The sequence below is a fragment of the Sitophilus oryzae genome, unplaced genomic scaffold (genome assembly GCF_002938485.1).
Source record: "Sitophilus oryzae breed Bouriz unplaced genomic scaffold, Soryzae_2.0 scaffold_1744_pilon_pilon, whole genome shotgun sequence".
Taxonomy (NCBI): Eukaryota; Metazoa; Arthropoda; class Insecta; order Coleoptera; family Curculionidae; genus Sitophilus; species Sitophilus oryzae.
The window spans coordinates 1732554-1758058 of NW_022146440.1; the positions used below are offsets into that span (position 1 = coordinate 1732554).

Consider the following 25505-nt stretch of genomic DNA (forward strand, 5'->3'; position numbering starts at 1 on the left):
GCGCCGCCATCTTGCCAAGATGGCGGTATTTTGTGAATATCTCGAAGACTATGCATTTTTCGTGAAAATGTAAGGAGAGCAAAATTAAAGAGAATAAAATTTCCTATAAAAAATGTTTTATAAAAAGTATTCGTTAAAGTCAACCGTTTAGGCACAAAAACCCTGGAAATTTTACAATTTTGAATAAAATATGATATATTATGTATAGTCGATTTTCCGAAATCAAATGTCGATTAGTTCGCAATGAATGAATTAATCAGCGAATTAATGATACGCCACTGTTTCATGACAAAATTGAAGAAACTAAACTAAAACTAGTTTTAGTGAACCCTAATCGACATTTGATTTCGGAAAATCGACTATCCATAATATATCATATTTTACGCAAAATTGTAAAATTTCCAGAGATTTTGTGCCTAAACGGTTGACTTTAGCGAAAATTTTCATAAAACCTTTTTTATAGGAAATTTTATTCTCTTTAATTTTGCTCTCCTCAAATTTTCGCGAAAAACGCATAGTTTTCTAGATATTCACAAAATACCGATTTTGGGCGCCATCTTGGCAAGATGGCGGCGCCGGCGGCAAGTCTGGGAGTGTGCATTTTATGGATTTTAGTTGGGGACCCCAAAACCTATAAACCTGCAAAGTTTCAAAACTTCCGGACTTTTTTCCAAGCAGGCCCCTTTTTTGATCCCCAATGACTGAACTAACCAGCACGATACGAGAGTTTCGAACCGGTCAGCCGTCCATCCACTACTATCGCCTTACTTCGCTTAACTTCGGTGTTCTAATGGGAACCGGTGTTTCGACGTAGCTGGGCCGTTGCCTTAGCGTAGCTCCGCGCGCACTGAATAGGTATCGGCGAGAGCGAGCGACACGTAATTTTCAGTTTACGTTGAAATAAATGTAAGCCCGCGCACCGCATAAGATCGGTGCGCCCGGTGCGCTCGGTGCGCTTCGAGCTATCGGATGTACTCGCGCCATCAGGCGAAATCAGAAAATGCATGGGAGGGGACGAATAGTCTACTTTTTAGTGGAGCGGTTTTACATTAAACATGTCCGATGAATTATTAATCGAAAGTGTACGAGACCATATCATACTTAATATGCGGTTTTTTATCAAAATTTCTTACAGGCACGTAACCTATATTGTTTACTACACTTATTCAATAACTGAATTAGAAAACCATCCGATTAAACCCATTTATTTCTGATCTCATTATGATTATCTCACATTATTTTGAAAATCGAATTTAAATATCGTCAAAAAACTTATCATATTATTTAATTTTTGGTTTGTTTTGACGTTAGTAATAACAGGTGATAAATAGTCATCCTATGTTACTATGTTGATCGCTCCGTAAAAGATACAAATAGAGAAAATAATATTTATGTTTGAATAAAATATTTGTACATATATCTACCGTATGATAGAAAAAAACGGCGTCCAGGATGGGAAATGACGATTGATGACATTTCCTATATAAATTTACATATAAAATGGCACCGACTGATGCCGTTCCTTTTCGATAATACGGTACTATAAAAACTATTTATGTAGTAGTTTAGGCTTTCGCGGCCATCGTTTGAAGAATTTTGGTTTTTCGGGTTATTAGGCCGTCGTCGGTTAGAATTGCTTCCTAACGTTTCGCTAGCACGAGTGGCTAGCATCTTCAGAGGTGTGTTTGCTCCGATTGCTCACACACTAGACTGATGCCTCCGCGTCGGCGTAGCGCGTATTTATGCGTCGGCGGAGGGGCGTGGCTTGTTCGGGTGGTAGTTCTTCCGGAACTGGTCTACTTCTCTGTGCTGCTACTTTGGTCCTAGATATAGCTGGATGCCAAATTCTGTTAAGGTAGAAAGTTTCTTCCTTCCTGTTGAAATTATTTGGATGTTTGTGAATTTCAACAGCTTCCCTGACCAGACGAGGATGATATCCAGATGTTGTGGCAATGACTTGTGTGTCTTCGAATTGGATTTTGTGGTCACCATCTCTTAGAGCATGTTCTGCTACGGCTGACTTCTCTGTTTGCCCTAATCTGCAGTTTCTCTTGTGTTCCGTAAGTCTCGTTCCTACTGAGCGTTTGGTAGTTCCAATATATACGCTACCGCAGGAACAAGGTATACGGTAGATCCCTGCAGAGGATAATGGTTCTCTTTTGTCTTTTGCTGGTCTTAAGCAGTCCCTTATTTTTCGGGTAGGTTTGTATATGGTTTTGATGTTATGCTTCTTGAGAACTTTACCAATCCTATCGGTGACCTGGGAAACATATGGAAGGAAGGCCTTATTAATGATGTTTTCCTGTTCATTGGCGTCAGGTCTCCTCTGCCTAGGTGCCAGCGCCGCCTTTATTTCTCTGTCATTATAGCCATTGGCAAGAAAGGCTTTATTTAAATGACTTAGTTCCTCTTGGATGTGTTCATTAGCACAGATACGTCTTGCCCTATTTGCTAATGTTCCGATAATCCCCTGTTTTTGGCTTGGATGGTGATTTGATAGTTTGTGTAAGTACCGGTCTGTATGAGTGGGTTTTCGATACACGGTGTGATCCAAAAGGTCGCCATTTCTCTTGACAAGCACATCGAGGAAGGCCAGTTGGTTGTTTACTTCGGTTTCCATGGTAAATTTTATGCTCGGGCTCTGCGAATTAAGGTGATGAAGGAAGTCATCTAGGCTGTCACGTCCATGTTTCCAAACCACAAATGTATCGTCCACATAACGAAACCATACAGCGGGCTTCAGAACGGATGACTCTAGCGCTTTTTCTTCAAATCTCTCCATAAAGAAATTAGCAATTATTGGGCTGATTGGGCTACCCATTGCGACACCTTCTGTTTGTTCGTAGTAATTGCCGTTCCATAAGAAATAGCTACCAGTCAGACACACTCGGAAGAGCTCCGCGATGTCAGGTGGGAATGATTCCTTGATTAGATCCATTGACTCGCCTAGGGGTACTCTCGTGAATAGAGATACCACATCGAAGCTTACCATGATGTCAGATGGTTCCAGTTTTATATCTTTTAGCTTTTGGACGAAATGCGTTGAGTCCTTCACATAAGAGTTTGTGTTGCCGACTTTCGGTTGTAGGATCGTAGTCAAGTATTTAGCTAAGTTGTAAGTAGGCGATCCTGGAGCACTCACTATCGGTCTAAGTGGGACACTAGCTTTATGAATTTTTGGTAGTCCATAAAGGCGTGGTGGTTGAGCTTCCGAGTTAATTAATTTTGATTTCAGATGTTCCGGGAGTGAGGAGGCCTTGATGAGTCTGTTGGTGTTTCTGACAATTAAGGCAGTAGGATCCTTCTTCAGTAACTTATAAGTCTGGGGCTCCAGTAGATCCTCGATTTTGGACCTATAATCCTCAGACTTCATTACTACCGTAGCATTCCCCTTGTCTGCCGGTAAGACCAGAATGTCCTTGTCAGCATTCAGCGATTTTAGAGCCTGATGTTCTTCCCTAGACAGATTACTTTTTGGAGCCTTAGCAGTTCTCAATATGTTGACCGTTTCAAATCGGATTTCGTCTGCGATACTGTTAGGAAGGTTACGTATGGCAGCTTCTGTTCCGGCAATAATGTCTTCCACTGGAACCACTTTCGGTGTTATGGCAAAGTTTCCTCCCTTCGCTAATAATGTTACTTCTGATGTCGTAAGGGTCTTATCTGTGAGATTCACCACGGTTCGAGCAGGTTCAAGAGATATCCTATATTCCGGCTTGGTTTTTGGTTGCAGTTTTTCATATTTGATCTTCTGGCGAGCTGATGTTCTTTCCAATTCATTTTGCATATTTTGGTATGTTATTCCGTCAATCTTGTCCCAGTCTACAGGTTGCATGTTGGCGGTAAGGATATAAAATAGGTCGATCAATTCCCTGTCTACCTTTGCTAAGTCTCGTCTAGATGTATGAATCCTCTCACGAAGAAAATTTTTCTCCATCCTGGTGTAAAGGCGATTTGCCTGAGTAGATGAGAATACCCTCTTCATTTTGAGAAATCCTGGTATTACGTTTTGGTCTCGGCAGCGGCACAGAAAAGCAAGCGATGATAGCAAGTGAGCTTTTCGCTTCCGTGTCTTGTCCAGGCGTTGGTACAATCTGAATAGCTCCTCCCCGTAGAGCCGTTTAATGTAGTAGTTTAGGCTTTCGCGGCCATCGTTTGAAGAATTTTGGTTTTTCGGGTTATTAGGCCGTCGTCGGTTAGAATTGCTTCCTAACGTTTCGCTAGCACGAGTGGCTAGCATCTTCAGAGGTGTGTTTGCTCCGATTGCTCACACTAGACTGATGCCTCCGCGTCGGCGTAGCGCGTATTTATGCGTCGGCGGAGGGGGCGTGGCTTGTTCGGGTGGTAGTTCTTCCGGAACTGGTCTACTTCTCTGTGCTGCTACTTGAAGGGAGGAAACTTTGCCATAACACCGAAAGTGGTTCCAGTGGAAGACATTATTGCCGGAACAGAAGCTGCCATACGTAACCTTCCTAACAGTATCGCAGACGAAATCCGATTTGAAACGGTCAACATATTGAGAACTGCTAAGGCTCCAAAAAGTAATCTGTCTAGGGAAGAACATCAGGCTCTAAAATCGCTGAATGCTGACAAGGACATTCTGGTCTTACCGGCAGACAAGGGGAATGCTACGGTAGTAATGAAGTCTGAGGATTATAGGTCCAAAATCGAGGATCTACTGGAGCCCCAGACTTATAAGTTACTGAAGAAGGATCCTACTGCCTTAATTGTCAGAAACACCAACAGACTCATCAAGGCCTCCTCACTCCCGGAACCTCTGAAATCAAAATTAATTAACTCGGAAGCTCAACCAGCACGCCTTTATGGACTACCAAAAATTCATAAAGCTAGTGTCCCACTTAGACCGATAGTGAGTGCTCCAGGATCGCCTACTTACAACTTAGCTAAATACTTGACTACGATCCTACAACCGAAAGTCGGCAACACAAACTCTTATGTGAAGGACTCAACGCATTTCGTCCAAAAGCTAAAAGATATAAAACTGGAACCATCTGACATCATGGTAAGCTTCGATGTGGTATCTCTATTCACGAGAGTACCCTAGGCGAGTCAATGGATCTAATCAAAGGAATCATTCCCACCTGACATCGCGGAGCTCTTCCGAGTGTGTCTGACTGGTAGCTATTTCTTATGGAACGGCAATTACTACGAACAAACAGAAGGTGTCGCAATGGGTAGTCCAATCAGCCCAATAATTGCTAATTTCTTTATGGAGAGATTTGAAGAAAAAGCGCTAGAGTCATCCGTTCTGAAGCCCGCTGTATGGTTTCGTTATGTGGACGATACATTTGTGGTTTGGAAACATGGACGTGACAGCCTAGATGACTTCCTTCATCACCTTAATTCGCAGAGCCCGAGCATAAAATTTACCATGGAAACCGAAGTAAACAAACCAACTGGCCTTCCTCGATGTGCTTGTCAAGAGAAATGGCGACCTTTTGGATCACACCGTGTATCGAAACCCACTCATACAGACCGGTACTTACACAAACTATCAAATCACCATCCAAGCCAAAAACAGGGGATTATCGGAACATTAGCAAATAGGGCAAGACGTATCTGTGCTAATGAACACATCCAAGAGGAACTAAGTCATTTAAATAAAGCCTTTCTTGCCAATGGCTATAATGACAGAGAAATAAAGGCGGCGCTGGCACCTAGGCAGAGCAGACCTGACGCCAATGAACAGGAAAACATCATTAATAAGGCCTTCCTTCCATATGTTTCCCAGGTCACCGATAGGATTGGTAAAGTTCTCAAGAAGCATAACATCAAAACCATATACAAACCTACCCGAAAAATAAAGGGACTGCTTAAGACCAGCAAAAGACAAAGAGAACCATTATCCTCTGCAGGGATCTACCGTATACCTTGTTCCTGCGGTAGCGTATATATTGGAACTACCAAACGCTCAGTAGGAACGAGACTTACGGAACACAAGAGAAACTGCAGATTAGGGCAAACAGAGAAGTCAGCCGTAGCAGAACATGCTCTAAGAGATGGTGACCACAAATCCAATTCGAAGACACACAAGTCATTGCCACAACATCTGGATATCATCCTCGTCTGGTCAGGGGAAGCTGTTGAAATTCACAAACATCCAAATAATTTCAACAGGAAGGAAGAAACTTTCTACCTTAACAGAATTTGGCATCCAGCTATATCTAGGACCAAAGTAGCAGCACAGAGAAGTAGACCAGTTCCGGAAGAACTACCACCCGAACAAGCCACGCCCCCCTCCGCCGACGCATAAATACGCGCTACGCCGACGCGGAGGCATCAGTCTAGTGTGAGCAATCGGAGCAAACACACCTCTGAAGATGCTAGCCACTCGTGCTAGCGAAACGTTAGGAAGCAATTCTAACCGACGACGGCCTAATAACCCGAAAAACCAAAATTCTTAAAACTATTTATATTTTTTCTTTTTTCAATTTTCTTTGACTTTTTTATTATATTTTAAGTTTTTAAAATCTTGGTTTTAAGTCAGTAGTGAATAAAATGAAACTTGTGTTTACATTTTGTGTAATGATTGACGTTTCGACTAATTTTAATTCGGTCTTCTTTAGAATCTATAATATACAATACAATTTTATCACTAACAATGTGTTTAATATATAATTTTTTCTTACCACAAACGTAGAAAATTATTTATACGTATATTATAGATTCTGAAGAAGACCGAATTAAATTAGTCGAAACGTCAATCATTAAACAAAATGTAAACACAAGTTTCGTTTTATTTACTACTGACTTAAAAACAAAATTTTAAAAACTTAAAATAAAACTATATATAAATGTTTGTAATGACACTTATTTAGATTAAAAAAACTAAAAATAGAAGTTTTATTTGACTATTTTTCATATCTAGCTTTGTTTTTAAAGAACAACTTAAACCCTTTTGAGTTATACCAAATTTGTTAAAATCGGTTAAGCTAAGAGTCATGTAGTATATTTTATCCCCATCTTCCACTCTATTTCACTAATTTTATGTGGTTTGTTAAGATCTAAATATATTAATGTGTGTTTGGTTAAGATCTAAATAATATCAATTTCCATCATAAAGCATAAAATATAAAAAGTTGCATAAAAATATAAATAGTAATAATACTTTATAATTTTTTGAAATGCCGAATGAATTTGACTAAATTTGAATAAACCCCTCCTCGTCTATGCTCAAATTTATGCTGGTGACGTACTCTCGACCGTCGATCGTGCGACTCCAGTGCGCGGCTACAATCAACTTTCCGACCGGTCGTGCCGCTCGCGCCGCTCGTACCGCTCGCTCTCGCCGATACTTATTCAGTGCGCGCGGAGCCTAAGCAGTTACATACAATAGGTATATAGTTTTTTTAGAAAAAATCTTATTCCGCAATTTCCAAACACCCTCAATTCGTGCCTGTCACATTTCATTCTTTTTTTGGCGCACGTGTTTGTGCAAAAGTCAAATGTATATACAAGGTGAGTCTTAAATATGTGCAAATATTCTTAGGGGTGCTATATTTCGATCTCGCAGGGAAACAGAGAGTGCAGAACTTTGCAGGGAAACCCTAAACGGAAATGTTATATGAAAAATTGAGTACATTGAGTTGTAATTTTAAAGACAAGAATATTATTTTATTTTACTGGAAGCAAACACCAACATTCCCTCCATATTTTTGCATTTATTCTTTACATTGTGTAGGACATGTAAAAAAACTAAAAACTGAAAACAATCCAAATAATTTTTCCAAAAATTCCGAATTTTCAAAACTATTTTCGGGAAAAAAACTCATAATTGTGTTTCTGGGGTCAAAATATTCTACCCCTAAAAATTTTTGCATTTATTTAAGACTCACCCTGTATAATAAAATGTATACTTCTGTATATTTATACATTACCCTGAAATACATATACTTCCTTGGGTTTTTGTTGAATAGTAATATTTAAGTAAATATCATTAATAAATTATCGTAATTTACAAATAACAAAACAACAATTTAGTAAATTACAAATCATTAAATAAAATAGAAAAATATTCTAATTTATAAGTATTTATTAGCAATTTCTTACTTATTTTACATGAAAACGATACTTAACGTAAAGTTATTTTTTATAACTGGATAATGACTATACTTTGTCGCTCTTATTTTTACCATTATCTTTACTTTTATTAAATAATTACTACCTATACTTTTTGTAACCGCAAGTTAGGTATTGCATATGACGTTTGTTCTTTTCATTGAACTGTAGCTTTTCAAACATTTGTTTATTTAACTCTTGCAGTGTTATTCTGTTTAATTAATTATTCTTTCAATAATGTTGCTAAGAAAATATGTATTATTGGTTGCGCTGTCTTGTGGTAAGAATAGTTTTATACTCATAAATATAGCTGTACTACAGTGTAAATAAAATAGATAGTAATTAATTTAATTATTATTTTTCTTGGTCATAAGTGAGATTTACAATTATTGGTAGTTTTCTAGCGATAATCTTATGACTTGTAACTAAAAGTAAAATTACATTTAATTCTAATATAATACATTACTTATTATTATTAATATTACATTTATTTCTAATATAATATAAAACTACATGATTGTAACTTCTAATATTTTAAAATATCTTTATTTTACGTCCTGATATTATTTAATTATTTAGTCTTAAATTTGGTATTCATTCTATATGTGTTTTTTTCATTTTTCTTCAATAAAAATAAAAATTTTGGGTACCTCTATAATGAATACTTGGAATTCACAATCTGAAGTTTTAACATTGCTCTAGGATATCTTCTATCTGTAAATACAATTATCTAAATTATAGTTTTTTGAATTACTTCAATTGGTTTCAATGCTTCCCCTGTTGCAAGGCCCCACACCTACAACCAGTCCACAGAATATACTAACGAAAAAGAAGCCCAAGTTCCTTGTAATAAATCGGTTCCATTTTCGTAACGCCATCTCTCGACATAGCTGACATTATAGGTTAGCCAAAGGGGTGCGGGGCCGGGGGAATTGTAAAATACACTTTTTTATTTTAATTATTTTTATTCGCTTATTTGTAATTTTATTTTAAAACATATAATGTGAAACAATCACATAATATGTCTTAAAAATAAAATTACAAACGGAAACAAAAGGAATTAAATAATCTGAAAATCTACAAAGTTTATTGATAAAAAAGTTAGGATATGCAAATTGATAAGTATATTAAGTATAACCTCTTTGGTATAACATTGTTAAACAAACATTAACAAATCATAACATATCAGATCATAGAACTAAAAAATGTACTATTACATAAAAACAGGTGATACAATACTTCAAAATTAATTTTAACATAATATCAAAACCGAAAAATCAAACTGCAAACACAACCACACTTATCACAACAGAAATTAACACACACTTCCGCGGCAAATGTCCAAGAAAGACCGATCATTCTGATTGGTCCTGGTCCGGTCGTAGCTCACGTCGTATTGTCGGTAAGCAAAATCCCTGTCCAAAAATTTTGTACGATCAGCGCCATCATCCGTCATAATTGGGAAACTTTTGCTGGAACCATTTTTAATATTTCACTTACATGGCCCTGAACCAGTCCATAACTAAGGACCAACACCAAATAGATCGATAAATAGAAACTTACCTTAATACCTTATTCTTTTTTATCATTAGTTTGATTTCGAACGTCGCCATCGTGACCCAAAATGTGTATTTATCGTGCGAATAATTTTCTCCAAGATTCCTTGTCCTCTAAAATTCGTATTACTTTAGATCTATTACTTCTTCTATATTGATATATATGATTTATATTGGTAGGTTTAATTGGCAAAAATTATAGAGAGAGAGATCTGAAAAAAGTCATGAACCTAGTATAGTTTAGAGGTTGTACATGTGTTTGTCCTTAAATGGAGATTTTATCTTAAAATTTGCAATCGCTGGTTAAAATAAAGGAACCCTTTTTAGATCTCTTTGTTTATAGAATCCCACCGCTGCCACCAAATTTTATGGCAAATACCATATAAAGTTATGTTACAATGTTAGTTTTTGTACCGGTTTTTGTTTTGCCTATTTTTAGATACATATTATTTTCTTTACAAATCTTGGTTAGTTGTGTCACGTTTAATTTTCTTTCTCTTTCCCCTTTGTTTGAATGCAACCCACGTATATTGTCTTTTTTTTTATGTCCGGTATTAAATTAAACCGTCGAGAGAATATCTCAGCCTTATCAATAAATATCAGGCAGTATCAGGCAGATTTTGCGCAAATATCAGGCAGATTTTGCTCAACTCTCTAGGTTGATCACTCACTCGCACATAGGCTATATTCTGATCAAACAAACTTTTTATACGAAATATTAGATGTTTTGCAACCCCTAGTTCTTCTTCAACATCAGCTATAGAAGGTTTCACTTGATTGTCAAATGCCTTAAAGTAAGCTGGGAAGCAAAGGATGACTGATACGTTAAACTCGATGATTTCTTCAATTATTACGCTCTGCAGGGAGACAATTACTTTCTTAGAAATATCTGGTTAATATATTTCAGGGTAAAAATACTCATATAACTCCTAAACCTCACTCAGTAACACATACCACATAACATATAATTTATGCCAATATTATGATAACTTTTAGAAATAAGTTTTTATACTTAATTCTTAATACTCGGTCTTTATATGAAAAACTTGTTTTAGGACTATGCGAAGATCTCAAAGATTTAAACATAACTGAGCTTATTAAATTAGGACAAGACATATCACAAGTTAGACCTTACGAAGCATCAACATCAGATGTACAATTTTATATTGTTGCCGATCTAGAAGGTGTACCTGTTTTGCTGACATCTGACAACACAGACTTGGTTAGTCCTGATAAAGATACTAAAATTATTATACATGGATGGATAGAAAACCATAGAAGGTATAAAACATTCATTATCATCCTCAGCTTAGTCAACCATTTTCAATTATGGTGTAGCCTCCGTCACATGTTTAGATACCCCCATTGTTGTCTATTGTTGGCGACGCAGGCGCAAGTTATCCCTGCCAAATTCCTAATATCATGGTCCTATCTCAAGTTTGGTCTTCCTCTAGGTCTCTTTATTCCTCGTGTGTACGATGCTGTAATTTTTGTGGTCCATCTGTTGCCTGTTCTTCTTGACAAGTGTCCTGCCCATTGCCACTTGAGGGATTTGATTCTGTGGATGACTTTGAATAAGAAGACTAAGGAAGGAGCATAATACTATCCATGTATTCATGCATGGTGGGCGGAAAAAGCTCTCTAGGGTGGGGATCCTTGACACTTCTGTTTGACGATTCATTGACACATTTAAATTTGATTTGAAATTTTGTGGATTTGTCAGTCTTTACGGAGCTTATTTTATGTTATTTATTATTTATTCTACTACTGATAGTTGTATAAAGGTATTAAATCTAGATGGAAATTGTGGCAGAACTTAAATTAACAGTGACACTATCGCGATTTATCGAAAAAGACTCTGAAATAGTTGGCTGTGTAGCGTGCGGTAGATCTCGGCAAAAGTTGAGTGAAATAATGGAACAACTTTTCGCTAGTAAGTGACTATATGATATACATACGTGTAGTAAACCGATCTTTTATGAAATTCACTTAAATTAACTAAATTATATATTTTTCTGGCATTATAGCTTTTATTTATTACTTGTCAAAGATTAGATGTCAAAGAATTTAGATACGTTAATTTGACTTACCTGCTTCAGTAGTGTATCGGATGTTTGTGTTAATAAATACTTATTATAACTTATCTATTTTTATTAGAATTATATATTTTTATAACAGTTTTAATAACTACCAACATTTATTCACAACGTAAAATAAAACAACAAATTATTGAGTCTACCCTACTAGATCATAGTTTTACATTTTTTAAATAAAATTAGAACGACACTGATAAACCGGAATTTAATTCGGCCATATTTGAGGCCCATCGCGGTGTACCTTAGATTTTTGATATGCTCCTTAGTCTTTTTATTCAAAGGTGGATGACATCTATTGTTAATTATTATGACATCTATCTAAAGTCTGTTGTCGTATCCACTCTGTTTTTTACGGTCTTTCTTGTTTATTCACAGCATATTTCGATCCATTGAGCGTTGTGCGACCTGCAGTTTTTCTTATAATGTCCGTTTTAAGAGTCCAGATTTCGCATGCATAGGTCATGACTGGTAGTACACATTTGTCGAATGTTTTCTGATAAAACATTAAAGTTAAATTAATTCAGTTTACGGCTTCTGCTTCATATTGTTTTAGATCCTGGTATAAGACTATAGCAGATGAATATTTAAAAATAAATGATATAAACTTCATCGAAGTTGACTGGGAAAATATTGCCAGATTGCCTTACATAAGTTCAGCCAAGAACCTTAAATTTGTTGGTAAAATTCATGATTTACCTATTAAATTAACTATTAAATGGACATTATAATTCAGGTGATGAAATAGTAAAATTTATCGCAGATATGAACTTATCTGCAGAAAAAATACATGTCATAGGACATTCTCTCGGAGCACATGTAGCTGGGATCGTTGGTAAAGGAATTTTGGAAAAGTCTGGTCTAAAACTGGCACGAATTAGCGGATTAGATCCTGCAGGTCCCTACTTTAGGTAAAATGACTAACTTATTAAACGTAATAGTATTTTATATTATTTCAGAGACCCCCTGATTTCATCGAAAGATCGGCTAGATAAAAATGATGCAGAGATTGTAGATGCAATTCATACAGATGCGGGTAATGATTATTATTTAACAGTTTTATCAGTTTGCTAAACAGTTTTGGTTAAATTAGTTGACATACCGAATATATTAATAACGTTGCCTTGTTTACCGACATCGACAAATTTAGCCTTAAAAAACTTAGAGCTGAATTGCTTATATATTTAGCTGTTAAATAACTGTTCTATGCCGTTGAGTAGGTGAGCATAACCAATAGAGGAATTTTCAAAATTTCTAGAACTATACGAGTTTCTAGAACTATACTAAGTCTTAAATAAGTGCAAATATTTTAGTGGTCGTCTATTTCAATCCCAGGAACACGTCTACGAGGTTCTTTACACAAAAAAAATGAATTTTTCGAAAATTATTTACAATTTTTTAAATTTTTGATATACATAGGTAGCAGATTAAATTTAGAGGAACGAAAAACTGAAGATATCCAGTGGTTCTCAAAATGTTAGCAAAATTTTTGATTAATTTTGAATATTATACCATATACCTATAAATTTGATAGGAATTAAAGTGAAGATTGTTTAGATATAATTAGACCTTTATAATTTTAGGATTCTATGGTTATGAAAGTCCTATAGGTACCCTTGATATATATGTTAATAGAGGCAGAAGAGTCCAACCCGGTTGTCTAAGTGACTTAACTCCCAAATCTTTAGGAGAGATGCTGACAACATGTAAAAATTTAAAAACTTATCAATTATTCTATTATATTGAATTTCTCTCTTTTAAAGCTTTTTGCAGCCATGCTAGATCGACTGTATACTTCGCAGAATGGATAAATATTGGAAAGTTTAATTGTATATTTTGTGACTCTATATTTAACTTATAACATTATTACTGAAAGATGTTTATTCCACCAAAGAACAGTATCATTTAGCTCAGATGAAGTAACCAAAGATGTTACAGGAGTTTGTTATGCAACCACTAACAAAGAAGAGCCGTTCTTGCAGTAGCACGTACAGATGGTTTAGTAGAAAATAAAGCATATTATTTTTTTAATTGGAGTTTTATTAAACGGAATGTTTATTCAATTACAAATTTATTTAAAAATAGGTCTAGAGAGGTCGGTATATACACAATGACTTATGGAAGTACTCTAATTGTGGGTATTGTGCCGTGAAATCATGATTCGTCGGATTGGAAAATATTCTACAACAAATAAATAAAATTAGATACAATCTTAACCGATAGAGGAACTAGGTGCTAGGTGAGGAGCTGGATTTGGCACCGCTTCCTCGTCGTCCTCCTCCTCATCTTCTTTGGACGAGTCTTTAACTTCATCCTCTTGACCCATAAGAGCCCTGTATTTTTAGCGATTGCTTCCCAGTCGGTTACGTGCTCAATTCTAGTAGTAACGGCAGAGAAACTGAGCTGAGACCCTAGCGGACTCATTTGACCTATGGACAAGCCCATACTCTCCTTGGGAGCGATTTGACGCCCTTTTTTCACCTTCGACAGCCATTTGGGACCGGCCTTCGACCAAATTGGGTGGTGCGTTGGAAGCTGTCCATGAGATGCACCAAGCTCTGGTGTTTTTTCGTTTTGACTAAAATAAAATCTAATGTTTCGGAGGTTTAGAAAAGATAGTACTAGACTAGGGGACAGAATACTATCTCTTTTTTTGCATATGTCGACCAGGTAGAATAACCATGTGGTTATGAGATTTATTGGCGAAGGAGCTGTGAAATTTCCCTTTTTTTTTAAAGCTTTTTGCAGCCACGCTAGATCGACTATATACTTCGTAGAATGGATAAATATTGGAAAGTTTAATTGTATATTTTGTGACTATATTTAATTATAACATTGTTACTGAAAGATGTTTATTTCACCAAAGAAGATTTAGCTCAGATGAAGTAACCAAAGATGTAACAAGAGTTATGATGGAACCACTAACAAAGAAGATACGTTCTTGCAGTTGGACGTACAGATGATTTGGTGGAAAATAAAGTATATTATTTTTTTAATTGGAGTTTTATTAAACGGTATGTTTATTCAATTACAAATTTATTTAAAAATAGGTCTAGGTAGGTCGGTATATACACAATGACTTATGGAAGCACTCTAATAATTGTAGGTATTGTGCTGTGAAATCATGATTCGTCGGGTTGGAAAATATTCTACAACAAATAAATTAAATTAGATACAATCTTAACCGATAGAGGAACTAGGTGCTAGGTGCGGAGCTGGATTTGGCGCCGCTTCCTCATCGTCCTCCTCCTCATCTTCTTTGGACGAATCTTTAACTTCATCCTCTTGACCCATTAGGGCCCTGTATTTCTTAGCGATCGCTTCCCAATCGGTTACGTGCTCAATTCTAGTAGTAACAGCAGAGAAACTGAGCTGAGACCCTAGCGGGCTCATTTGGCCTATGGACAAGCCCATACTCTCCTTGGGAGCGATTTGGCGGCCTTTTTTCACCTTCGACAGCCATTTGGCACCGGCCTTCGACCTGGGACTCAGTTGGGTGGTGCGTTGGAAGCTGCCCATGAGATGCACCAAGCTCTGGCGTTTTTTCGTTTTGACTAAAATAAAATCTAATGTTTCGGAGGTTTAGAAAAGACAGTACTAGACTAGGGGACAGAATACTACCTCTTTTTTTGCATATGTCAACCAGGTAGAATAACCATGTGGTTATAAGATTTATTGGTGAAGGAGCTGTGGTGGTTCGATGCATGTTGCGAATGAGCTTGCTGAGACCAAATTTCCATTCGATATCGGATTGTGCCTAAAACATATACAAAGCAATATGGAAAATCTGGCAATTTGAGAAGAGGCCCTGTGTAGAGTATCTGAATTTAAATATTAAAATTTAGTTAGTAGAGTTTAATCATGGCTTTTATTAATTATATTTTTATTAAGGTATGTATACCAGAGACAGAACACAATATCAATTAATTTTTTGCAAATAATTAAAGCACATAAATATTCATATTTCTCAATTTATTACAAAGAAAAACTTGGGAACTATTTTTATAAATAAGAACTATAAACGAAAAAAACTGAATATTTGGTTTCTAGTAGCCTAAAATTATATTTTTTTAATTCATTTGTGAAATACTAAGGAAAAATTATTGCACTAAGTATACTATTTTTTGAGAGATTAGGTATTTTGTTTGTCTTATCCTCATTTTAATTCTTTGTCATATAAGGCACTTTTTATTTTGCTTAGTATTTTTGTATTTGCCATGACATTGTTAATATTTTGGCAGTGTTGATATGTTATTTTTTTGTATTTCTATACAGGGTGATTCGAACTATATTCAGGAAACTTCGGCAGCATATTCTGTACATAAAAATAAGTAAAAAAGTTCGTAAACTTAAGTCCTAAAATGCTTCATTTCGAAGATGGAGGGTGTAGTAAGTTTCATTTTTGTTTCAAGTTTTTTTTTCAGATAATTTCTGAACTAATGTCGATATTGTGATGAAAATTGGTGTCTGGGGTTTTTTTAACATGAGAGATTTGATTTCGATGTCAATATGACTCCTAATTGTAGGGGGCGCCGCCTACATCTTTTTAACTGTTTTGAAGAGTAATAACTTTTCGTCCGTCCCTGTATTACACTGCTGACTGAAAAATATACATTTGTGATTGTCTCTTGATAAAAATTGCTGCAAGCAACCGTTCTCGAGATATTTGGATTCTTAATAATCAATACATGTCATTATTGTCAAAAAATAAACATGTTGATGTTGACTGAAAAGATAAATTTGGGAACTTTTTAGTTTTTTAAGCTAATCATAAATTTATATAGAAAAAAAAAGATTAAACAGGTTCTGTTGAATATTTAGCACCAAAATATTTCAAATTTATTATTTAAGATTAATAACTATACAGTCAACATGTACAGGGTGGCGATGGCGCCTCTCATACGCCGCAGAAGCTCTAAGGAGAACGACAGTTTGTATTAAAATGAAATTTTGTGAGTATATGTAAGTTAATTCAGAGCACTTTTTAAAGTTATAGAGAGTTCTACAGGGTGCCCCCAAAAAAAGTTACATATCAAAGTTGTGTTTTTTGTAATGGAACACCCTATATATTAATTGATTTTCGGATTCTGGGAGAAAAATAAGGGTGAGTATTATAAGACATATGACTAAAATGTAAGGTTTTTGACATATTTAACATTTTCTAGAAATAAAGAACAATTTTTAAATTACAATGAAAGCTACATGTATAGCCTAATATGTAGTTAAATTAACTATTTTACTTTAAATCAAATTAAAACTTGATCCAAAAAGTTATACAGGGTGAGACAAAATTAATATTGTACATTGGTCACCTTTAAAAGCATGTTACTCTTTTATTTTAAATAGAACACCCAGTATATTATTCCAATATTCAATGGAGAATTCGTGTCTCTTCAAAATAATATTAAGGTTGCCTACCCCTCAAACAAAGATTTTCCTAGATATTTTCATTTACATGATTTGATCTGAGCAGATCATTATTATTTGATAAAATCTAGGTGGCTGTCATATGGCTGGCAACATAGCTGTCTAATTAGTCCAAATTTAACAACTAGTTATCATTCTGTATCAGTTAAAACAAAAAAATTTCTCAGAAATTTGCCGAAAATGCAAACTTATCCTACATCAGAGAGAAGTGATATGCTTCTATTAGTTGGTGAATGCAGTGTGCATTCACCAATTAATAGAATACTTACATGTCCTAATTTTGTCTAGTTTGCTGTTTTACGGAGATATGTTAAAGACAGTGTTTAAAAAACTCGACCAACTATTGTCGACAACATGAGAGAAATTATTGTAGCTGCTTTTGAGGTAGAACTCCACATATGCCTTTTAAAATGAAAAGATCCTTTTGAAAAGACAATCATTTTGTGCAGTTAACAGGAAAGGAAGCATTTTGAGCATTTGATTTCATCTAGCTAATTTTTGTCACATAATTATAGGTTTATATCTAGTTTTAATTGTGTAATAAATAAAATATGTAATAAACGTGTATCTTTTTATTACCGTTGAGTATTTTACTCTACAATCTTTAATTTTTGTTAAATTAACAAAATGTAAATCACAGCCACCCTAGATTTTTTCAAATAATAAAGATCTACTGACGCAAAATCATGAAAATTCAAATATCTAGGAAAATCTTTGTCTGAGAGGTAGGCAACCTTAATAATATTTTGAAGATATGTACATTCCCCATTGAACACCGGAATAATATACTGGGTGTTCCATTTAAAATAAAGGAGTAACTTGCTTTTAAAAGTGACTAATGTTCCATATTAATTTTGTCTCAGCCTGTATAACTTTTCGGGGCAAAATTCAATTTGGTTTAACCTTGGTTTAACCTACAATGGTTACTGTAATTGAATATCAGGCTATATAAGGTCAACTAAAATTTAGGTAGCTGTTATCGAAATTTAAAATTTACTCTTCATTATCACAAAATGTGAAATATGTCAAAATCCATAGATTTTAGGTATATGGTTCTTTAATAAAATTCACCTTTATTTTTTTCCTAGAATCCGAAAATCAATTAATATATAGGGTGTTCCATTAGAAAAAACACAACTTTGATGTATACCTTTTTTTGGGGACACTCTGTATAATTCTATATATTTTTATAAAATGCTTTCAGATAACCTACATATACTGCCAAAATTTTATTTCGATATAAACTACCGTTCTCCTTGGAGCTTCCGCGGCGTATGAGAGGCGCCACCCTGTATAATTTTTTGTCAATTTTGACATGTATTGATTTTATTTCGATTCCAAATATCTTATAGAGAACCATTACTCATAGCGATTTTTACCAAGATAACTTTTTTAAGTAAAAAATGACGGAGATGTATATTTTTTACTCAGTAGTTTGTAATATAGGGACAGACGAAAAGTTATTACTCTTCAAAACAGTTAAAAAACATGTCAGTGGCGCTCCCTACAAGTAGGAGTCATGTTGACATCGAAATTAAATTTCTCATGTAAAAAAACCCAGTTCCTTTTTTTTCCTAATACAGAATTCAGTTCAGAAATAATTATTAGGAAAAAATCGAAATAGAAATGAAACTTCTACACCCTGTATCTCCGAAACTAAGTATTTCAGGACATAAGTTTAGACGATTTTTTTTACTTATTTTTATGTACAGAATTTAGTGCCAAAGTTTCCGGAATACAGTTCGGACCACCCTGTATACTATATCCGTATTGGATATTTAGTTGCCTGATGATAATTCTGTACAAAATATTTTTAATAATGTTTTTAAGAAAAAAAATATTTAGTATATAATTTAAATCTGAAGAGTATTAAATATTATTGTTTACTATTAGACAAAGTGACAATATTGACAGTCAAAAAAGGGCTTATTAACGTATTCAGTATAATTCTGAAGAAAATAACCTTTCATATAAACAGATATCTATAAATAGATACCAAAAAATTATTTCAAAAAATATGTACAAGACATGCAAAACATTTCTAAAAACACATCATCGCACTGCTACGTACAAAATTCAAACAAAAATGCAGCTATGCATGCAAAAAACATTTGTCAAAAATCGAGTGCTGCTTGCTCAAAAATCAAAAAAGATATTTCGACTGAGAAACATCGGAACGCGTTACACAAAAAACAGACAAGATATATGATCACAACAAAAAGCCAAAAATACATCTTCCAAAGCTAGTTTCTATTTTGTTACCACTAAGGTCCTAGATCTAGACACAGTGTCCGAAAATACCATACTAAAACCACCATTACGTTTTACATTAACAACCGCTAACTATTTGCTTTTCTATACTTAGTGTTTCGAGGTATGTTTAATGAGATGTGTTTTAATGGCCGATTTTACTGTGACCGATACAAATTGGGTGTCGCTAAACTGGGTGAAACAATAATACTACAATGATCCAGCCCAGAAGAACTGGTGCGCGAGAGCAGCGTGAATTCTGGTACGACAACGTAGGATGGACAAATCTACGAATGAACTAAAATGAATATGATATTTAAAACTTTACTTATATATTATCAGCGTTCGTAAATTACCTAAAATATGTACAATCATAGGTAAATTTCATTAAATCTCTTTACCTCAATTTAGACTACTCTATTTTTTCCGAATTAAAACTACTCTACCGCACTACAGCAAAACACTTAATAATGAATTCTGAACACACAATTCACCAATCATATCATGAATGAATTTTAATCTACTGAAGATGGTCACATAAGACATCTTAGATTCGCAAACGACATATTTTTGCTAAGCATCGGCATTCAAGAACTGAACACCATGCTAAAGGAGCTAAATGATCAATCCATAGGATCAATCCTAGAAAATAGGCCTTAAAATGAACTTACATAAGACCTAGATAATGAACAACAATAGCCATAACATTACCGTAGACAACGTTGTTATTGAAAACGTAGATCATTATATTATTATAGATCATAAATTCAAGCTGGGTAAAGAGAACCAAAATACGGAGATTAAACGCAGGATCCATTTGGTATGGGTGGCATTCGGAAATATGAGTGATATTTTCAAAGATAAAAATGTGCCCATCAACCTAAAGAAAAAGGCATACGACAGTTGCATTCTACAGCTTCATTCAGAACGTCGCAATTAGTGGAATCAATTAGTGGTTTCAATTACACTTTATACTTTTTATTTTACGATCAATCACAATGTTTAAAAAACACAATTAAAATTAATAGAATATCCTAGCAACTATTGATGTCTAACTAAATTTTGTCTTAACAGATGATAATCAAATGCCAAAATGACATTCGTCGCAAATTTTGAAATATAGTGGAAATGTTAGGTAAGCTTCATTTAGAACCTCAAAATTAGTGGTTTCAATTTTCAATTACACTTTCTACTTTTTAGTTTATAAAAACACATTTAAACTAATAGAATATCCTAGCAACAGCCTGCGTTAGTCAGTTGTACCCATAGAGAAAGCCTAATATTTAGCTTATAAAACAATCAATTTTTGATTTCTAACCACAATTTCTCTTGACGGAAGATAATCAAAGACCAAAATGACATTTCTTGCAAATTTTGAAGCATAATTAGTGGAAAAGTGAAAAGTTTGACTCACCAATTTTGACGTTCTTGAATGCTTATTTGAAATTAAAGAAACAAACTTCTACGCTAATTGAAACCACTAATTTATTCCACTAATTGCGCGGTTCTGAATGAAGTTTAAAATGTTTGTTAACTTTTTCCACTAATTGAAAATTCCTACCACTAATTTTGGCGTTCTGAATGTTTACATTAAAATTACAGGAACGAACTTCTACGCTATTTGAAACCACTAATTGGGAGGTTCTGAATGAAGCTTACCTGTGCTTACGTATAGTTTAGAAACTATGGCAATTACCCGAAATACAGCAAAACAACTACCAGTTGCACAAAGAGCCATGGAGAGAATTATGTTAGGAGTCAAAAACCGAAAAAACAAATGTAATAGATGTTGTTAAACGATTGGCAAGTCTGAAGTGTGAATGTAGCCAAGAAAAATAGGGACCAAGGGGACTGGAAGAAGTGTGGGCCGACCCAAAAAGAGATGGGTCAAAACAGTGGCAGGATGAAAAGAAGATGATGGTGGTTAAGTAGAATGTGCCTCTAGAATTCAATATACTGTGGTTTGTTGTATTTAGAATATGTTAGTATAATTATTAATTAATTATTTAATGTTGACTGCGACAACAAATGGATTCAACTATATTTTTTCCATATTTAAGTTTTACCTTGTCTTAAATCCTGCTTAAATTCCTCAAAAACTGTCGAATATACCTACTATAGTTAAATCGACCTAATAAGACCTAACATTTTCAGTAGTTTTGGTTTCATTAAATGTTGTTTAAAATAATGTAAAAATATAATAATGGCAACTAGATTCTAGAATTTACATCTTCAAGCCGACAATTAAATAACCTAATACATCAATCTAACAGTATCCATAATATGTGGAAGAACTAGTCTTACATAGTACTTACGGCTTCTTACATCGTACGGGTTAAATACAAACTTATTCTAATACTTACGATTCAATTAAATTATAAGGTTATAATGTTCTTTATTAATTATCTATTATTTTTAATTACACAAAAACTCAATATTTATCTTCAATATAACAATACCTATATAAACAGACTTATTACAAGCAAGTCGGTAGTGTAGAAGCAGTATGATTCTAATGAATGATGCATTACAAATAGGTTATTAGCTGCATCTGCCTATGTTGTTTGTATAAATTTAATATAAATTAGGTAACTTAAGAAGCGAAGATAATATATAATGTAAATGATATCTAATAATATTTGCATTTAAAACGAAACATGTATATAACATTATATGTGATCTAATGTATATTTGCAGCAATATGACAAACCCAACGCCAACAGAATTGTCGTTATATTTGTACTAAGAATATTAGTATAAGTATAAATGATACATACAGAACATTGTATTTCGATTAATATATCACATCAAAGAAAAACTAATCAAAAGAGATGTATGTTTGTTTCTTATTCGACTATTTTCTCATATGACTTCATTTGCTTTATTTCTGAAATAGGAACATATTGCTATTTCGAATAATTTTACAAAAAAAATGTTTATATTTATGATACTTAGCTTTTTATTATGAATATGGTTTCTATACATTTTTCTGTACACACTGCCCTATAATAAAGTGATGCCAGCGACATCCTTGCCTATAGACCTATAGAAACGTTTAGATAACAAACAGTTAACAGTTCTCACGAAATAACACATGACATTGGTCATCAAAATTCTATAGATAGCGATCAATGTGTGGGATAAAATGAAAAAAAAAGGGAATTAAACAGGTCAGCCAATGTCTTTGAAAGAACTAAGATCGATGATTACCAGCGTTGCCCCAACACAAAGGTGAATATAACTATTTACTAAACTCAAACCAATACCTCGCTGTTCCAAAAAGACCTGGTAGTTATTTTTATTTTGAATCTTCGCAGGATTAAAGGTAATAATAAATACTATATATCCAACGAGAGAATACATAACAGTGATAGCTGTGTATGACATTTTAATTTACAGGTAAGTGGTATTTTCTGTCATTTTTTGGTTTTTGTCTGTCGAAATCTTCCCTAACTGGACAGACTTTATCTGTCAAGATTCTGATGCTTTTTTTCCACTAATTTCTTGCGTGATATTTATCTGGCCCTCATGACAATTTTTGTCAGTATCCAGTAGGATGCTTGCGTCCTTATCCATGATCCATTTATTTTTAATTATTTCGAGGCTTCGTGAAAATATTCCACAGTCCGTTCCTTCTTTTCTTTTGGATTCTTCTGTCAAGTTGTTAATTAAACTTTTATTACAGTCTCAGCTTATATGTTGTTGTGATCTCGCAGGACTTATGAAAAGCAAACGTTGATAAAGTGCCATCCAAATCTACCTGTAGAAGTGTCATATTGACAACCTCGTGCGAGAAGTGGCTTCTGGTTACTCCACAATTCGCAAAAGAATTTACAGCAATGGACTTGATAAAGCACCATGGTTATTATTACCACCTCGATCAGAGAGACATCTAAAGGTTAAAAGCTTAGCATTACCTCTATTGTCTTTTTGGTATAATTCACATGGTTCCAGTCACAAGCAGCTACGTAATTTTGTGACCCTGACTGAGCTCGAACTTTGATTTTGTTTGGGGGATTTTAGCTTACCAAGCAATAGATCCACCTATTATGGGTCTCGCGATCACAGTATACATCCACATTCCTACTATATGCTTCAGCTTCAGGCCTCAAGTTTTCCTGCGACATCATTCACAAGATTCTTCGCCTTCTGCTTGCTGTCTTCTTTCCAAGTAAAGACACCAGTTTTACATAAAAGATCATACAAAGCTTCCATTGCCTAATCATTTTATTATCATCATCATCATCATCATTTTCAGCTTATTAAACAATTTCCAATTATGGTGTAACCTCCCACACATATTTAGATACTCTTTTTGTAGTTGGTCCCATTGGTTGTCTATTATTGGCTATGCGGGCACAAGCTATACCTGCTAATTTCAATATCATGGTCCCATCTTAAGTTTGGCCTTCTCCTAGGTCTCCTAATTCCTCGTGGGTACCATGCTCTAATTTTTGTTGGCCATATTTTGACCGTCCTTTTTGCCAGGTGTTCGGCCCATTGCCAATTGAGGGATTTGATTCTGTGGATGACATGTACTACCTGACTTTTATTTTATCTTGTCCACTCTATTCTTTTACGGTCTTTCTAGGTTATTCCCAGCATATTTCGTTCCACTGAGCGTTATGTGACCTGCAGTTTCCTTATAATGTACATTTTAAGTGTCCATGTTTCACATGCATAGGTCATGACTGGTATATAGTACACATTGGTCGAATGTTTTTTTTTAGATAATGTGGCATTCTATATTTGAATATGATTGAGTTTGTATAGGTACTTCATGCTAACTTAATTCTTCTGTTAATTTCTAGTAGTAGAAATCGCGAGCTGCGTTTTAGTTGTCCCAAATATATATCTTCTTCTACTATTTCTAGTGTTGTATTATTTATTAGAATGTCTTTTCTCTCTACTAGTTCGCTGTACATTATTTTAGTTTTTGCTAAATTCATTTTGTCACTTACTTTATTGCTGGCTGTATTTAATTCGTTGATTTGTTTTTGTAGTTTTTCAGGAGTATTGGCAAATTGGGATATCTATATCTATATCATCAGCGAATCTTAGATGGTTAAGATATTTTTCATCTATTTTTAATCCTTTGTTGGTGCAGTCCAGTTGACGGTAGATTTCTTCTAGTGTTGTATTAAACAGCTTTAGGAATATCGTGTCTACATATCGCGGCTATTTCCTAATTAAGGAAACCATCTCTATCTTCTTCAGATTAATGACTTGTGGGGGATATGTCCATATGTCCCAGTACCTTTCAGAGAAAGAAATTTTAAATATCTATGCTGCCCTGATTCCAACTGATTAATATGAGTGTTATAAATAGGAAACCAAATCATAGATGCATATTCTAACTAAGATTATATAAAAGAGTAAAATAATAGTTTTAAGGAGTCTATGAATACAAGTCTATACAACTATTCGATTTAGTAAGCAATGAGAGAAATTAAGTAAAAATAGTAATCTATATCATCAGCGAATAAATAATAAAATATAAAAATAATAAGTACTGCATAGAATAAATGCTATCCGATATTATAGAGAATTATATTCAAATTAATAACATGCCAGCTACCATTATATTCAAATTAATAACAACAGCTTATAGAACGGAATCATAATATATATGTAATTGACTTTGATGTGACCGCAAAAAAAAGTAGTAAGAGGATATGCATTAATACTTGGGCTAGGCGCTGACATGCAATCTCGAATCGACCGACTATTTAGTTGCAATAGTGAAAACAATATATTCTTAGGGAGTCGATCCCCCGTCTATTTGATTGCATATTGTTAGTGGCTTCTTAAGAATATATTTATCAATTCTGTGACTAAATACGGCTGACTCGAAATTACATGTGAGTGCCTAGACTCGACGTTTGGTCGTAATTTTGATGCAAATGTACACATACTAAATTAGTATTACGTAAATTTGGCCAAACTTCTATTTTTAATGAAAACAGTGTAATGGGTGCAAACTTCGCTATCGTACCGAAGCGGCACTCTAGCTTGTTGGCATCGCCTGGACCGCCTGCCGGCGTTACCTGGATGCGTTGGTACGTGTCGGTCATCATAGCGATCAGTAAGTTAATGAGCA

The 25505-nt window shown here is 34.5% G+C and overlaps 3 protein-coding genes across 3 annotated transcripts in view; 2 read left to right on the forward strand and 1 right to left on the reverse strand.

Moving 5' to 3' along the window:
* LOC115881864 (pancreatic triacylglycerol lipase-like) overlaps nt 1-25505 on the forward strand; it is a 249470-nt gene that overhangs the window by 43615 nt on the left and 180350 nt on the right. The window lies entirely within an intron of this gene.
* On the forward strand, nt 8236-13759 carry LOC115881867 (pancreatic lipase-related protein 3-like). Its single transcript, XM_030899571.1, has 8 exons — nt 8236-8359; nt 10691-10916; nt 12285-12409; nt 12465-12639; nt 12688-12764; nt 13312-13434; nt 13492-13555; nt 13605-13759. Exons 1-8 carry the CDS (start codon nt 8317-8319, stop codon nt 13711-13713), a joined length of 942 nt encoding a protein of 313 aa, XP_030755431.1. The 5' UTR covers nt 8236-8316; the 3' UTR covers nt 13714-13759.
* The window catches only part of LOC115881858 (serine/threonine-protein phosphatase 6 regulatory ankyrin repeat subunit A), a 71047-nt gene continuing 59875 nt past the window's right edge, over nt 14334-25505 (reverse strand). Inside the window, exons 28-29 of the mRNA XM_030899555.1 lie at nt 15350-15485; nt 14334-15282 (exon numbers count right to left, since the gene is read on the reverse strand). Coding sequence (XP_030755415.1) covers nt 14909-15282; nt 15350-15485 — 510 coding nt within the window. The 3' untranslated portion in view covers nt 14334-14908. The remainder of the gene's footprint in view (nt 15283-15349; nt 15486-25505) is intronic.

What these genes read in the sequence shown, in the direction of transcription:
- LOC115881867 (XM_030899571.1), top strand. Translation starts at nt 8,317, where the DNA reads ATGTTGCTAAGAAAATATGTATTATTGGTTGCGCTGTCTTGTG. An exon ending in TGGATAGAAAACCATAGAAG is followed by an intron (nt 10,917 to 12,284) that starts GTATAAAACATT and finishes ATATTGTTTTAG; the next exon opens with ATCCTGGTATAAGACTATAG. An exon ending in CAAGAACCTTAAATTTGTTG is followed by an intron (nt 12,410 to 12,464) that starts GTAAAATTCATG and finishes ATTATAATTCAG; the next exon opens with GTGATGAAATAGTAAAATTT.